The sequence below is a fragment of the Pocillopora damicornis genome, chromosome 6 (genome assembly GCF_964200805.1).
Source record: "Pocillopora damicornis chromosome 6, jaPocDami1.2, whole genome shotgun sequence".
Lineage (NCBI taxonomy): Eukaryota > Metazoa > Cnidaria > Anthozoa > Scleractinia > Pocilloporidae > Pocillopora > Pocillopora damicornis.
Genome location: NC_142675.1, coordinates 16,920,001 through 16,933,872, shown reverse-complemented (window position 1 = coordinate 16,933,872; position 13,872 = coordinate 16,920,001). Strand labels below are relative to the sequence as shown.

The following is a 13,872-nucleotide window of genomic DNA, read 5'->3' as shown; positions in this document are numbered from 1 at the left end:
TGGTCCAAACTTTAAATTTTTTACGCTTCTGAGGCTTACCTTTTTCAGCGAGGAACTTTAAAATGAAACTCACTTTTGCAAATTGTCATGAAAGACAGGGCTGGTTTCTTTTGCGTTTACTCAAACCCGATCTCCCCACTCATTAGCTTTAGACACTGGGCTCTTGACAACCCCAACCCTTCCCCCCTAAATAGACTAGTACTCTAGGGAAAAACAAAAAGGTAGGTGTTTGAAATGTAAATTGAAGAAGGTTCCCCGAACCTGATGCTTTTAACATTTAGGAGTCTGTCGACGAGAGCACCGGGCAGGCGTGACACATGCCATTTCACCGATTTCTTTCAAACTTTCACAGTTTATGAGGGTCACTAAGTTTTTCAAGAATCCAGACTGGTCAGGCTCCCGACTCATCCCTGGGGTATTAGAGCCCCCACATCAAATCCCTGGGGTAAAATGCTAAATTAACTCGAAAAATGCACTTCCAACGAACTTCTCTCACAGTAACAGAATGCCATGGATTTTACTATTATTATGTGCAATGCTTGTTTGAACCTTAAGGAAACAATTCCTTAAATTTGGGGTACTTTGATATAACCTCTATCAATTAAGAGCTGTGAATCATGAACTGTGTCACGAAACTATTCCAGAAAAGAAAAAAATTAGGGTTATTTAATTGCAAATATCTCCAATGGGCAGCCTTGTATGTCAACAAAAATACCATCACAGGAAAGACCTATCTTAACACTACGTTTGTGTACTAAATAACTTTTGGCCTCCATAAAAGGTTCGTGATCACGCCCCTCTTAGTTACGTGACCTCGGACGTTAATTTATGCAATTGTTGGTCATAAACTGATGTTCATTCACTCAATTTCAATTTGAGAGTGGGATCGCCGACGCTGGTTTTTGTGATACTAATATCTTAAAACGACAGATGAATAGCTGCCGAGCAAAGGAGTCACTTATCATAGAAGTTCTGTAACGCTGACACAAGCTATTGAAAAAATGATTCATAAATGTATGTATATATCTTACGTTATGAATAACCGAACTGAGTATTTATTTGAAATCTTGTCTCCACTGCTTGCATTTTTTACGTATTGATCGTAAATTCATCTTCCAATGAGGTTCTTTACAACTTGATTCAGAAGATCGGCCTTATTAAGGGCTGATAGCTTGCAACATCAGCAGAATTTGCCTTGTCACCGGTTTCGTCTCCCTGTAAGAAAATCTTTCGTAAAATGTCCGCACTCGTTGAAAAAATCCGATAGACTCCTAGTTCTTCAAAGCTCAACCCCCTCCAAAGATGGACTGTTGGCTGGTGTTGCAGTCAATCCTTTTGTTGCTAAAGATTATGAATTCGTTGACGGAGCACCACCAACGGCTGCACCTAGCACATAATTTTAAAGGTTTCTCCCCAGTTTGCTTGGTTAAGTGGCGCCCAACGTCAAGACGTTTCTCAAGACTTTTGAATTCCTGGTAAACTTTTACGCACCGCATGCAGAACTTGCCCACATTGTACGGTAGGAAAAGCCGTTCAATGCTTGAATGCCGGCCGTTGTTATGTAGATAGTGTAATCCCTGATATTAACGAGTGGATAGCGCTCATCCTCAGAGCACCCCTTTAAGACGCTGCACTGTTATTAAGATACTGGCCAACAACCAAGTGCTTATAATTATGAAGTGGGCCAAGAAATTCCCCTAAGCTTGTTGTTGGAAAACACAGAGAAAATAGTTTGGGATAAAGGGCAGGTCATGGCACATTTTTCTCGCTCTCAAAAAGCACGCGGATGGCGAAGTTGTGGTAGAGTTCTAAGTACGAAATGGTAATTCTAAAAACGTTGCAGGGCAAAGTTTTAAATATGTCGATAGACTCAGGATGATTAGTGCACATTTCACTTGCTTAAAAGGACATGTAATAAAAGAAACTAATGGCCAATAGTCATTATCTGGTGACACCATACATTGAACAATAGGGATTAGCTAGAATAAGTCGAGAAGTAGTCTTCCCTCTTCTAGGCTATTTGATCGGTGAAATTCTACAGGATTTTAAAAGTGAAAGTATTTCAGCAATGTGCATAATGAAACGAAAAAAGATTCAATTTAGTTTCATAAGGTTTTGATAAATAGTCATTTAGTTTGTTTGATGATTTGGAGCTTTACCTCTATAGTGGCAATAAGCTTAGAGGTGGTGTTGCTCATGGGATACTTGTCTTTCTTTTCCCAGACAAGAAGCTACACCCCCTTCTTTGATAAATGTACGCAACAGTGGTCTGTCGTGGCATCCATCCTGGACGCTTGTTGCTTGAAATTCCAACTAACCTAACCCTTCTAAAGCTTTCTGACGATCTGATAACGCAGGCTTTTACATCAATGCGTTTATTAAGCTGTCACTACCTAGCCTTTGAGACCGTACTCGAATCAGGCTAATCTTGAGAGAGTGCTACGCCACCGTTGCAAAAATTCGAGACTCTTTCCAAAATATAAAGAAGCACAGCACGGCTGGCATCAAAGCTTTGAACAACTCTTCCTTTAAATCTGTTTGGATGAGGGCTTGGAAAGTGTAAAATATGGGAAAGGGCTTATATTTTTTTCACTGGGACAGTAAGTTCCAACATGCAAAAATATGTACTTATTGACTGAGTGGGAGGGTCGGACGGAAAATATTTGGGTTGAGATCATGACGGAAGGACCAAGCACAGCGACGTCCGTGCGCCGTGACCGAATGCCAAATATCTTCCCCTTTGGCTCAAATAAACTCAGTCAATAATCATTTTATTATATGACCACAAAGTGTTGAGGATTTCGAATTTTTTTAAACCCAAATAGGACGCTATAGACGGGCGCACACGGGAAAACCGCAAGAAAACATTTCTTCAAAAGAAACTTATCCCTTGTTTTCCCGAGTCAGACCTATAAAGGCATCTACTTCAAAGAGAAACGCGACTTTTTAATTTTTTGTTTATTTTTCCTTTAAGTTTTTTCAGCAAAGCTGTGTGACTCCAGGGCCGGGACGGCTTTTTCCGGACCTGGGATTGTGCGCGCAGTGCCCTACGGTCATATGATAAAAGTAATTCAGCTTAGGCAGCCATCTCAGATGCTGGAGGGTTCCATGTGGCAGCATCTCAGCCCCGAGTTGCCATAACTGATCAGCAAGGGACGTTAAACAACCCACGCACTTTTTGTAAAGAGAAGAGAACGTAGCTCACGCCGTTGTGGCCTGGCCCTGATTCCGAAATCGGGGGCACTTGCAACATTTCCTTCCAAAAACTGCAAACTCCTAAACGCAGTCCAGACAAAGTCCCCGGCAAAGTGTTGTAATTAACTCACGGGTAGCTTCCTAGGAGGAGGTTTAAAAAAATACTCCACTCTACTCTAACAGGGTAATGTTACGGGAACAACTTTGACTAGATTTTCGACTTTGTAGAAATGAAATAATTTCCATTTTCGTGTAATCTGCTGATCAATATAAATTCCTCTGACAACCAGAAGACGAGCACCTAGCAGAGACAGGCAGTTTCTTAAAAGTGATTCTGTCTGAGTTTGTCGCCTCTTTATGTGTTGATGTTTTAGTAAAACAGTTAACATTTTTAAAATCATTAAGGAAGCTCTTTGTTTGTATACGGAACATGTCTTGGATATTATAACTTTATTTTATAAAGCCTATAAACTTTTCTCTATAAAACTTCTGCTAAGTCCATGTAAAAGAAAGTTGAAAAGGGCTCAATGTAGACTGATATAATGTTCCGTAATAATCTTGTGGCCATGTAAAGAAACTCAAAACATTAAATGAACAAGGTACTAGATCAAAACACTTAAAATTTTAATTGAACAAGTACACGATGAGTTTCTAATTATTCATAAACTTTTTGGTAGACATTTTCTATTTTTTTTGATAGCCAATAAACTTTAAGTATTTTTCTATTATCGAATGTTCGCGCGACACGTCTATAGCCGGGCACTCCTTCCAGCATATTTCTAAACGTAAAATCCAGCATTTTGGGGGAATTTTGAAGCTTTGTGACTCCTTTGGATAGTGCCTTTTATCTATAGGACTATCGTGTTCTTCATGATCATGGACGTGGGCGCATGTCACCGAAGGCTAACCGCCCGTACCATTACTTTCGTGTAATGGTCAGCCATGACTCAGACTTTTTTGCTCGATTCAGCGACGAGGAGCAAAACTTAAGCTTAGTTAAGCAGGCGTTTTAGGTAAAGGGGATAAGACTGCAAAAATTAATTTGCAAGCCAAAAATTGTAACAATATTGTGTTTTAGTCATACGAATGGTCCTGGTCGTTCGAAGTCTTTGATGTGAAATTTAAAAAAAGATGAAGCAGATGCATTAAAATGCTAAACAAACTTGTCTGCTTGCTTGTAGTATAAACAAAATACATGTACAACTAATGAAGGTAGCCTTCATGTATAATTTGGAATATGATTCTTCCTAATGACCAGACCATTCATCGCAGAGTTCAGTTATTTCTTGCTCACAACTCTCAGCTGTGGGACGTTTATCTGGGTCTCCATTCCAGCATCTCTTCATAAGTTCTTTCCAGCGGCATGGTGGCTTCTTCAATTCCATAATATCTTTTGGACGACGCCCATCATCAACCAAGCTGAAGAAATGTTGGTTATTTGGCGCATCAACTTCGGCAAATGCTCGTCGTCCGAACCACATCTCCCAAAGTATTATTCCAAAACTGTAGATGTCTGCTTTGTAGTCATAAAGTTTGGAATGGAACACTTCAGGAGCCATGTACAAAAAAGATCCCATAACAGTATCGGTGATTTTACTTGCTTCCTTAGAAACGCCGACATCACCTATTCTCACGGAATCCTCCTCCGACAGCTTAAATGAAAATAATGAGAAGTATATTTACTATTGGATTGGTAATCTTAAGATGTTTTCCCGCATTTGTAATAGAGAGAAGTTTCTGTTCTTGATTTTACGAAGATGAAAACTTAATATACTGAAAAAATGGCTTCTACCTCGCTTATAAATTGTTTGACAATCACATTTCTTAACACTTCAGTCACGACCATTCTAAACTGTTTGTCATCTTCTCTTTTCTGTTACCATATTGCTATCATGCGAGTCTGTGTTAGTTTCTTTTTTAATGATAATAATAAAAATAACGGGGAATGGTCGTTTTCCGCTGACTTACGATGTGGATCACGGTATCTTGAATACACACTGGTAGTGTTATGCGGGTAATGAACTTGACGGGTTGAGTGTCACCCAAGAGGCGAGATTTTCCGCTGTGATTCAATTGGTTTAGAGATGTGTGCAGAAATTCCAGAAGTTTGGATGCCCACGATTGAAAAATAAAAAAATAATAAAAAAAAGCAGAAAAACAGTTGCAGAATCTGAAGGCAGTGTGATACTTGACTAATCAACTCCATTGACTTACAACGACTGGCAAGATGCGGTAAAAATATCAAGAACGCTGTAAGTACGTACCAAGATGTTTTCTAGCTTGAGGTCTCTGTGGATAATGGCTTCTTCGTGCATAAAGTGAAGACCAGCGGTGATTTCTTTCGCCCAACGACAAACTCTAAGGTATGCTGTTTTTCCGGATATACCCGGGACGGATTCTCGGTGCTTGAAGATGTGATCTTTGAGGCTTTCTGTGCACCTTTCCATCACAAAGATCACCCTTACCTCGTCCTCTTTTTTCAAGAGTGCAGTCCCAAAAAACTTGACAATATGAGGGTGATCTAATTTTCTGTCAAAGGAAATTACCACCTATGAACATGGTGCAGGGCGAAAGATGCTTTGTTGGCATCATGTTAAACAAGGGTTTTTTTCAAAAGTTGGTATAACAGTTCGGTATATGGCTTAACGTTACAGCACCGATCGAAATTCATTTATTCAAACTTTCTATTTCTACAAATAATTGGAAAGTCTCCAAAATCATGACGTGATCAATTGTCGCAATTATAGGATTAAAAAAGAGCCAAACGGTTGATGCTCAATTTTTCCTCAAGCCCTACTACAAATACGCGGCATTGTAAATTGGAGAAAAATTAGAACATCGAGACTGAAATGGGGGAAATTTATCTCACCTCAAAAGGGTCATCTCTTCAACTATGAGACTTGCATTCTCGACGTCTAAAGGTTTGCGGCAAACCTTCACAGCTACTTTTTGCTCGCATCCATGTCTTCTCATCTTTCCTTTGTACACAGAGGCAAACGTACCACGCCCAAGAATGGAAGATGGATCATCCTTCCACTGCAACTCTTCGTTGCAGTGGGCACAAGCCTCTCTCAGCCCAAATTCTGCTAGGTGTCCTCTAATAGCAAAAGCACTGTTCTTAATTGGCTCGTACAATTCTATAATCTCTTGGTGTGATTGCTTGTTGTTACGGAGTTCTTCACATAACTTTTTGTTGGCCTGAATCATCTGTGGAACCTGATTTCCAATTTGTTCGAAACGTTTCAGGTGCTTTTTGAGCATTTCATTTACCATAGACTTAGCTGCATCTCCATTTATAACACACTGAAGAAAGCTCTCTTTCATCCTTGAAGGAGGAGTACTAAACCTCATCACACCCGTAATGGGATCGAGTTCAACCAAAGATTCTGACATACCCCCGTATATTCCAAGCCTCTCAACAAAGAGATCAAGAATGAAGACCACGGAAGCGCTTAACTTGCAGTGTGGGTAAATTGGAGTGGCCATTGAGACTTCCGAGATGTGACGTTGAAGATTCAGGATTTGCATTTTTGCTAAATTGTGTTGCTCCAAAAATCGTTGAAGGGGCAAGCTAAAAGCATTTGCAAATACATGATTTTTATCTTCCCACTTTTGCAAAATTACTTGCAGTTCTTCGTCCAGCTCACTTATGGATGGAGCAGATCCGGAAAATTGATAGATGAATTGTCTTCGCAAATCCTCTGAATTGAGAAATTCGCAGAGCTTTGTTTCGACCTCGTTGGCGCGGGCTGTCATACCTATGCGAATCCTATCAATAAGTTGGGTTTGTTGTCTCTCAAGCACTTCCAGACGATGAAGTATGGTGGTCATGTTGTTCGTGACTTTTTTACGATCTCTACCGGCGTTCATCGTAATCATCTTTGTTTGACAAATTAGCTGGTAAAATACAAAATCAAGCCATCTGTAAGGAAATAAGGAAATGAAAAGAGCATAGTAATTCTAATTGTATTTTTATAACTAGTTTTAGTAAGAACTGGTACATACAAAACAGTAATCAGCAAATCACTACATAGACAATGAAATGATCATTTCCCATTGTATATGACCTGGCTCGTTTTAATCCTTTAAGTTGCTTAACATATACGATTTAAGACTCCCACCGCGAAAGGAGTTTGCCCATTAATGTTGGAGTTTGGATGACAATGATATAAAAAAATTAATTCGAAGTTCTTCTTATGTTACTAATCTAAAGTTTCTGTCTCTTTTTTTATCATTTGACTTTGTTTAACAGTTATAACCACAATAAAACTATAACACCCAATTACATAATTAAAAGAAGGCATGCAATTACCTCCAGTGAATTCCCAACCTTTGCTCGATACATTTTAGAACAAAAATACGGATCCCATTTATCAGGCTGATAAAGTCGGCTTTAATCTTCCCACGGCTCTGAGCATCGAGAGCATTTTTTACTGATATGTAGGTGATCTGGGATTCAGGAATAAGATCAGGCCACCACTCTGTTAACTTGGTCTCTATGTGTGCCTTAACATCGCCGGCTTCGTCCTCTGGAATTTGGTCCCATTTGTTGTATACAAACAAAGCACATTTGGAGGGAAACTCCTCTTGTCTTTCGCGCGATATCTTGCCCAGTTCGCCCAGAAAATATACAAGCTTTGTAGTAATCAAAGGGTTGCCAATTAGCACAAAATGGAGACAAAGTACTTAAAAAATAGTCAACTTTAAAAGTTTATTCATTGCTTTGATTCCTCCTTTGCAATACTATTTTTTCTTTTCTAAAATTTTAATTTCACTGCTATCCACATTGCACTAGCTACTTACCCTGTCTTTCTGAACCCCATCCAGCGTTTGCGCTGTTGATGACATAAATAAATCCAAAGGCTTGAGGAAGATACTCTGTCACTACCACGTCCATGACTTCCGATTCTCCAACCCCAGGACTATCAATGATTGTGACACCTTTCTAAACACAGAAGTTAACGCTAAATAACTATCTACAATAGAAAATCATCTAGATTGTTCGAATTGCTCCTTTTGGCATAATCTAGGTCTAGAAAACTATCAACTGCTATTGAACATTAAACCGATTTTTTTATTCACTCAAACTGATTAATATTTACAGTAGGACTGAATATGGATCCATGTCATTTTCATTTTTGTTGAGTTTATTAGTTTTAATCCTGCAGTGAATGTCAGCCCATTCATGTATGCCAATTCATCTCATGTAACGAGGTTGTCAATCGAAAACCCCTAAGTTTGGTCTCGATGTTCATGATATCTGATTGGAGAAACCAATATCTTGATTACTGACGGGGGTTCAACTTTCCATATCAACCTATGGAATACTTTATACGAGAAAGAACTGTGAGACAAAATTAGTGGCTAGCTCAGTTGACGTCCCTAGGCAAAGGAGGGTATTACATACTTTCAAGTATTTCCGTAATGTTTGGATTTACAGAAGACATTTAACAGTTTACTGAATACTTACCTTCAACAATTGATGAGGCCAGAAGATTTCAACCTTTTTGTAAATTGTACCTTTCCCACGGTCTGCACCCTTCACTTGGACATAAGGTGAGATCTGCTGGAGATAGCTTTTCCCTGAAGATTCTGTTGGATTCTCAAGAAACATGGTCGATGTTAGGCCTGTTTTCGAATCTGTGTCTTTGAGGTGCGCCACAATTTTTCTTTCCTCGCCGTACTTCAGTTCACATAACGCGGAAGTTGTGCTCAGTGAGGAAGATGGAAGAAGCGGCTCTCCCAGAATGAGATTTATCAGGCTGCTTTTCCCGGCACTTGCCTCGCCTGAAAGAGCGAGATAAAAATCATTCTCTATCATCCAGCTGTAGTTTCTAAAACCGCCTGTGTGACCGTAAGCATGAAGTACGTTGTTGTTACAACAAATGCTTTTTAAATCCTTCAAGGTCAGTTTGCCGGCATCTCCACTCACTCGTACCGATAGTTAATATTAAAGAACGTTGTATAGAAATAGCAGTTAGTAGATCAGAGTTAGAGAATCAGAGTAAATAGGAGTTAGGCAGAAAGTGGTCAAAGAAAACTGAGATAGGAATATTTGCTTTTAGTGGAGCTTTTCTACTTGCAACAACTACATTTCTCTCTTTTCCCTTCTCTTTGACCACTCTTGGACTGATTCCGGTTGACAGTGGCCATGTCCTGTTAAAGTCTTTACATTAAAGAGGACAGAAACAGGACAGCCCTAGTATCCTTGGTGCCTTCCGCCAAGTGTGGTATGCTAGTTTCCTACTAACCAAGATTAAGCAATACTATAAACCTCTCTGAAATGGGCCAATCCTCTGTTAAAGGGGGAAAGTTTCTAAAGAAACTGTGGTGCTGCGCCGGGAGAGAGTATAACAGGGTAATTTTGTATTATTTGCTTGTTTTGAAACGCTGCTTGTTTTTAATCATTTCCTGCAAACTTCCTTTTGATTTATATTTAGTTATTATGTAGGCAATTGCGTGATCTAAAATGAACGCGTCCGTAGAAATTGAGATTTCCTGGAATTGTACATAACTTTGGAATCTTTGCTGCCCAGGAAATAGTTCTTATTTTGGCGGCTAAATTATTTGCAACGCCTTAGCCTTCTTCACGTATCATAGCCTATAAAGGTGCGACGCGCACCTTTAGTTAGTTAGTAAAAAAGAAGTTAGTTGAAGCCACATCGCTACCTTTGCTGCGATCAGAAGGATCCTAGCTACCGCCGTCTTAAGTGTATTAGCTATTTTTTGTGGGCGCGAGTCGACAACCAAAGTACTTAAGTCTTACCTTTGTTGTTGATAAACTCACGGAATCGTTACCCTTTTCTCGGTCATAGAACGTCTTGTTTAGTCAACGAAGTGTTATTATTTCAGTATTATAGCGAAACTATTATTAACAAAGTGTCTTTGTTTCTTTTCAAAATATTCTTTTATGCTCATTTAGCTACTCTTTTTTCAGTACTATACTGTTGTTTGTACCTTCGTTTGATAATAGTTTATATGACACGAGAATTATCACTTCTATTCATTTCACGCTAGGAGTTCGCTAGTTTATTGTTGTTCAAAGTCTCTTGGTTGTCTTGCATTTCTTTTTAGCCTTACCTAAGTTAGATTATATTTTTAAGTATCGTATTTCAGTTCGAACCTACAACTTGATCTGCATCAACAGCTATTACTTTTTTTTCTACAGCGACTGATCTTAGGCCAATGATCTTTGATCTTTGCCATCTTCATCACCCTTCATGTCAAACGCAACCGATTGATCTAGACCTTTGAACTTTGATCTGTCATTAAATCTGTTTAGATCTACCAGGTGGAGTTTGCATTATTGTCACCTTGCACCACGCCACCCTTGTAGTTGGTGAGAATTTAAGTAAGCCACAACCTCTAGAATCTTCACAATTACAATAGCAACTGAGTTGATAACGTAAATTGGCCTCCGTAAAGAGTTTAAAATCTGACGTTTCGAGTGCTAGCCCTTCGTCAGGGCGATAGACGAAGAGCTAACGCTCGAAACATCAGCTTTTAAACTCTTTAAGGAGGCCAATTTACGTCATCGACTCAGTTAATAATACTAAATTAGCCAATCCTCTGTCAGTCGCGGAATTTCACAACCCGGGCCGGGTTGTTCAAAGCTGGGTTAAGATAATATAGTATTAGTATTTGATGAAAGTCATTCGAAAACATTTCATGGTGGTCTAAAAGACCTAAAGTACAGTCCTCGTGTGATAAAGCATGTTTGTTGCAGAGTGGAAAATTTAGAGCATTTTCCTTGTATTGTCAATTGTTATTCTTTGTACTTGGAGAAGATCAAATCCTTAGCCAAAGAAATTGATGCCTTTTACTTCAAGCCACATCCCAATGAGTTTATTTACATGAAAGTGCCTATCGGCATTAATACTTTAAATAAGATTCTACCTGATAAGTTATGTGTGAAAGCAGGTTTGCCAAGGAAAACTTCTCATAATTTAAGGGTAACATGCGCAACCCGATTATTTCAAGAGTCAGTCGAGGAGAGGTTAATTAGAGAGAGAACAGGTCATCGATCAAATGCCTTGTTTAAATAAGAAAAGTCCAGTGTTGAGCAAGAACACCAGATTAGCAAGATTTTAGGCCCCCCTGAAAATAGGGAGACTACTGGCAAAAGGTCAAACGCAGAGGTTAGCGAAAACGAGTTGGAGTCACTTCTGCCAACTGATCTTGAATTCGAAGTTTCAGATGATGTATTGTCTAATATGCCTTTACCAGATTACTGTACTAATGGAATAGAGAATTTTTCCAGATGTGTATTTCACAACTGTACTGTGTGAAATTTGTTGAAAGAACATTAAATATGTTCCCACCATTTGTTGTGTCAGTTTCTGTGTTGATAATTAATTAATATTCATAAGTCACGTGCAGTGTCTTTATATCTGATAAAACACCGCATACTAATAAGGATGAGGTTTATCGATCTAAAGTCACTGCACGTGATGTATTATCTACCAGTTGATAGGTTAATGGGCTTATGAATTATTAATGAGTTTTTGAAGGAACACATAAATATTACTTCGACTACGTTCTCAATCCACAATGATAAGTTTGAAAAAAAGTTATTATTTATGGACAAAAGTCTTATGAGGATAGGGGATGCCCTTTTCGATCAGCAAATTTTACAGTTGTATGAATATTCTTTCCGAGGATACGAAGACCTCAGAGCTTTAAAAGAGGACTGAAATCTTCATTATTGCTACGAGCCAATTGGTCTTAATTGTTAAATAAAAATTAAAATAAAGCTATCGATTTACAGTCTGGGAAAACCAAACGAAACAAACACTAGGTATAGCGGTATCGATACATTCCTGCGTTGTCTCATTCTTGATCACGTATTTCATGGTAATGTTTTATGAATTTATCTCGCTATCTAACAGTTCACATAGACTTTAAGGAGTACAAGGCTAAATATAATTTCGAAAAATGATAGCTAGGCATAGGTGCTCTGATATTCGGGTGGAAGATGGCCCCCAGTCGTTCGGTAAGCAGCCATTTTAGTATTTACGGGTTGATTGCACATATTTACTAGTATATGATCGTAATGATTCCATGCAGAAGCTACGGTTGTCCGTTTAGACTTCCGTGAGTTTGTGTTCAGTGTTGATATTTCGATTGAATTTTACCTCATTATAATCTTAAACCATTCTTAATATTACGCAAAATAAAAATGGATAAATTTGCTTTAAAGCAGCAAAAAAGCGAAACAATGTGCACTCCGACAGCCTAGATTAACATATAGTCGGATAATTTACCATATTCTGCACAAATATCTGTGATGTCTGAGCTAAAAAAGTGTCACTGTGATCACATACCTCTCCAATCTTTCGCGACGAAGTCCCTTCCAACCCGTTTAAATGTTCACGAAGTTTGTTCTTCATCTCATCTAGTGTTTTTAAGCCTTCCGTTGAAAGACCAAAAGACTGAATTAATTGGAAAGCTTTTGCTATATCGTCTATGGCATCCACTTTCTCCAGCCCCGTAGACATCATGCGTTTTTGACAAAATTCTCGAGAAGTCACGTTAACAGTAGTGTATCTTTTCAAATAGCGTTAGATAATACCAAATGCAAGTTACTTCTTTTGGAGCAACTTCAGAATACCCCGCAACTCATTTACATGTCATTGAATAAGAATAGCGTCTATTGTGTTATGCCTCGATCTTCAAAGCCTCCCGACACATGTAAGTGAGGCGGACCAAAGTGGCGGAGTGTTCTGAAGTTTAGCCCTTCTTTTAAAACCACTCGTAATGCTGCATTCCTCAAATCCTAGTAATCCATTTACCAGCCTATAGAGGTACTCAACGTTGCGGTGCCACTAACAAATCCTTTTCATGGCCACAAAACTGTACACGATCACTTGATCTGTTAACAGACCATAATACTCTTCTCAGACAGTTGGCGCTCTGAAATTCAACGGTGAATCCATCTTGAGCATCCCATTAGACGCTCAAAAAGTCCGTGTGCAATGCATTTATGAAATAAGTACAACAGGCAGCAATTCAGAATTCAGTTTGCAAAGAGCATAATACATATACCGCGTCACGGTCGTTCAAAAGAATCAATTGTTAGCATGAATCATCAGGCTACACGTTCATGTATGCGTCATTTTCACAGATTAAACAGTAAACTCGACTAAACTGTATCTCACATTATTTTAGTCTTGGAAGTAAAGGAAAAGGTTTAAATGCAAAGATCATTGCTCCTTGCCTAAATAAATACAAAATAAGAGATTTCATATGTGACTAATTCTGAGAAAACTGTGATGGTTTTTCAGGGAATAAGGGGAAGTCCCTGTCATTACACATTTGTCACAGGCACAGAAAGATAAACGGGCTTTTTAACTCTCTATCATATCTCTCTCATTTGTGGTTACTTTGCAAGTAGTTGAATTCCATCAGGTATCAGTATTTCAAAACGCTGGTAAATTGATTGGCACGATGTGACTCGACTTTAATCTGTAATGCAAGAGCGAAAATCAGATAATTATTGCGTTCAAGACGAGTGAAGATTGTTTGTATGTCACGATTGAAAGACATGTCTGTCATCACCACGAGCTGCCAGCCAATGAAATGATAAAATCTGCGACACTAATGGCAATCAGAAGCGATTTCCTAGAAAACAAAATCATCGCAAAAATTTCCTCCCTCTTTGCTTTTCCGTCCATGTTT

General features: G+C 38.8%; 1 protein-coding gene and 2 pseudogenes across 7 annotated transcripts in view; 2 read left to right on the top strand and 1 right to left on the bottom strand.

The window, feature by feature from the left end:
- Window positions 1–3,607: 3,607 nt before the first annotated feature.
- Window positions 3,608–9,348, bottom strand: LOC149044242 (uncharacterized; annotated as a pseudogene). Its single transcript, XR_016188027.1, has 7 exons — window positions 9,288–9,348; window positions 8,666–8,982; window positions 7,999–8,140; window positions 7,508–7,830; window positions 6,065–7,117; window positions 5,460–5,724; window positions 3,608–4,847 (listed from the first exon to the last, which is right to left on the bottom strand). The product of XR_016188027.1 is annotated as an uncharacterized LOC149044242 (transcript).
- A 316-nt stretch (window positions 9,349–9,664) lies between these two features.
- On the top strand, window positions 9,665–11,483 carry LOC149044241 (uncharacterized; annotated as a pseudogene).
- A 558-nt stretch (window positions 11,484–12,041) lies between these two features.
- Window positions 12,042–13,872, top strand: part of LOC149044239 (uncharacterized) — a 19,179-nt gene continuing 17,348 nt past the window's right edge. For 4 of the 6 annotated variants that reach the window (XM_089209918.1, XM_089209922.1, XM_089209917.1 and 1 more), the window contains exon 1: window positions 13,816–13,872. This exon is cut by the window's right edge and continues 126 nt beyond it. Coding sequence is in view for 2 of the 6 variants with exons in the window: in XM_089209923.1 (XP_089066049.1) it covers window positions 12,170–12,187 (18 nt within the window). In the remaining 4 variants the exon portion in view is untranslated. Of the gene's footprint in view, window positions 12,188–13,815 lie in introns of those variants that run through there. The other 2 variants (XM_089209923.1, XM_089209919.1) reach the window with 1 other exon arrangement.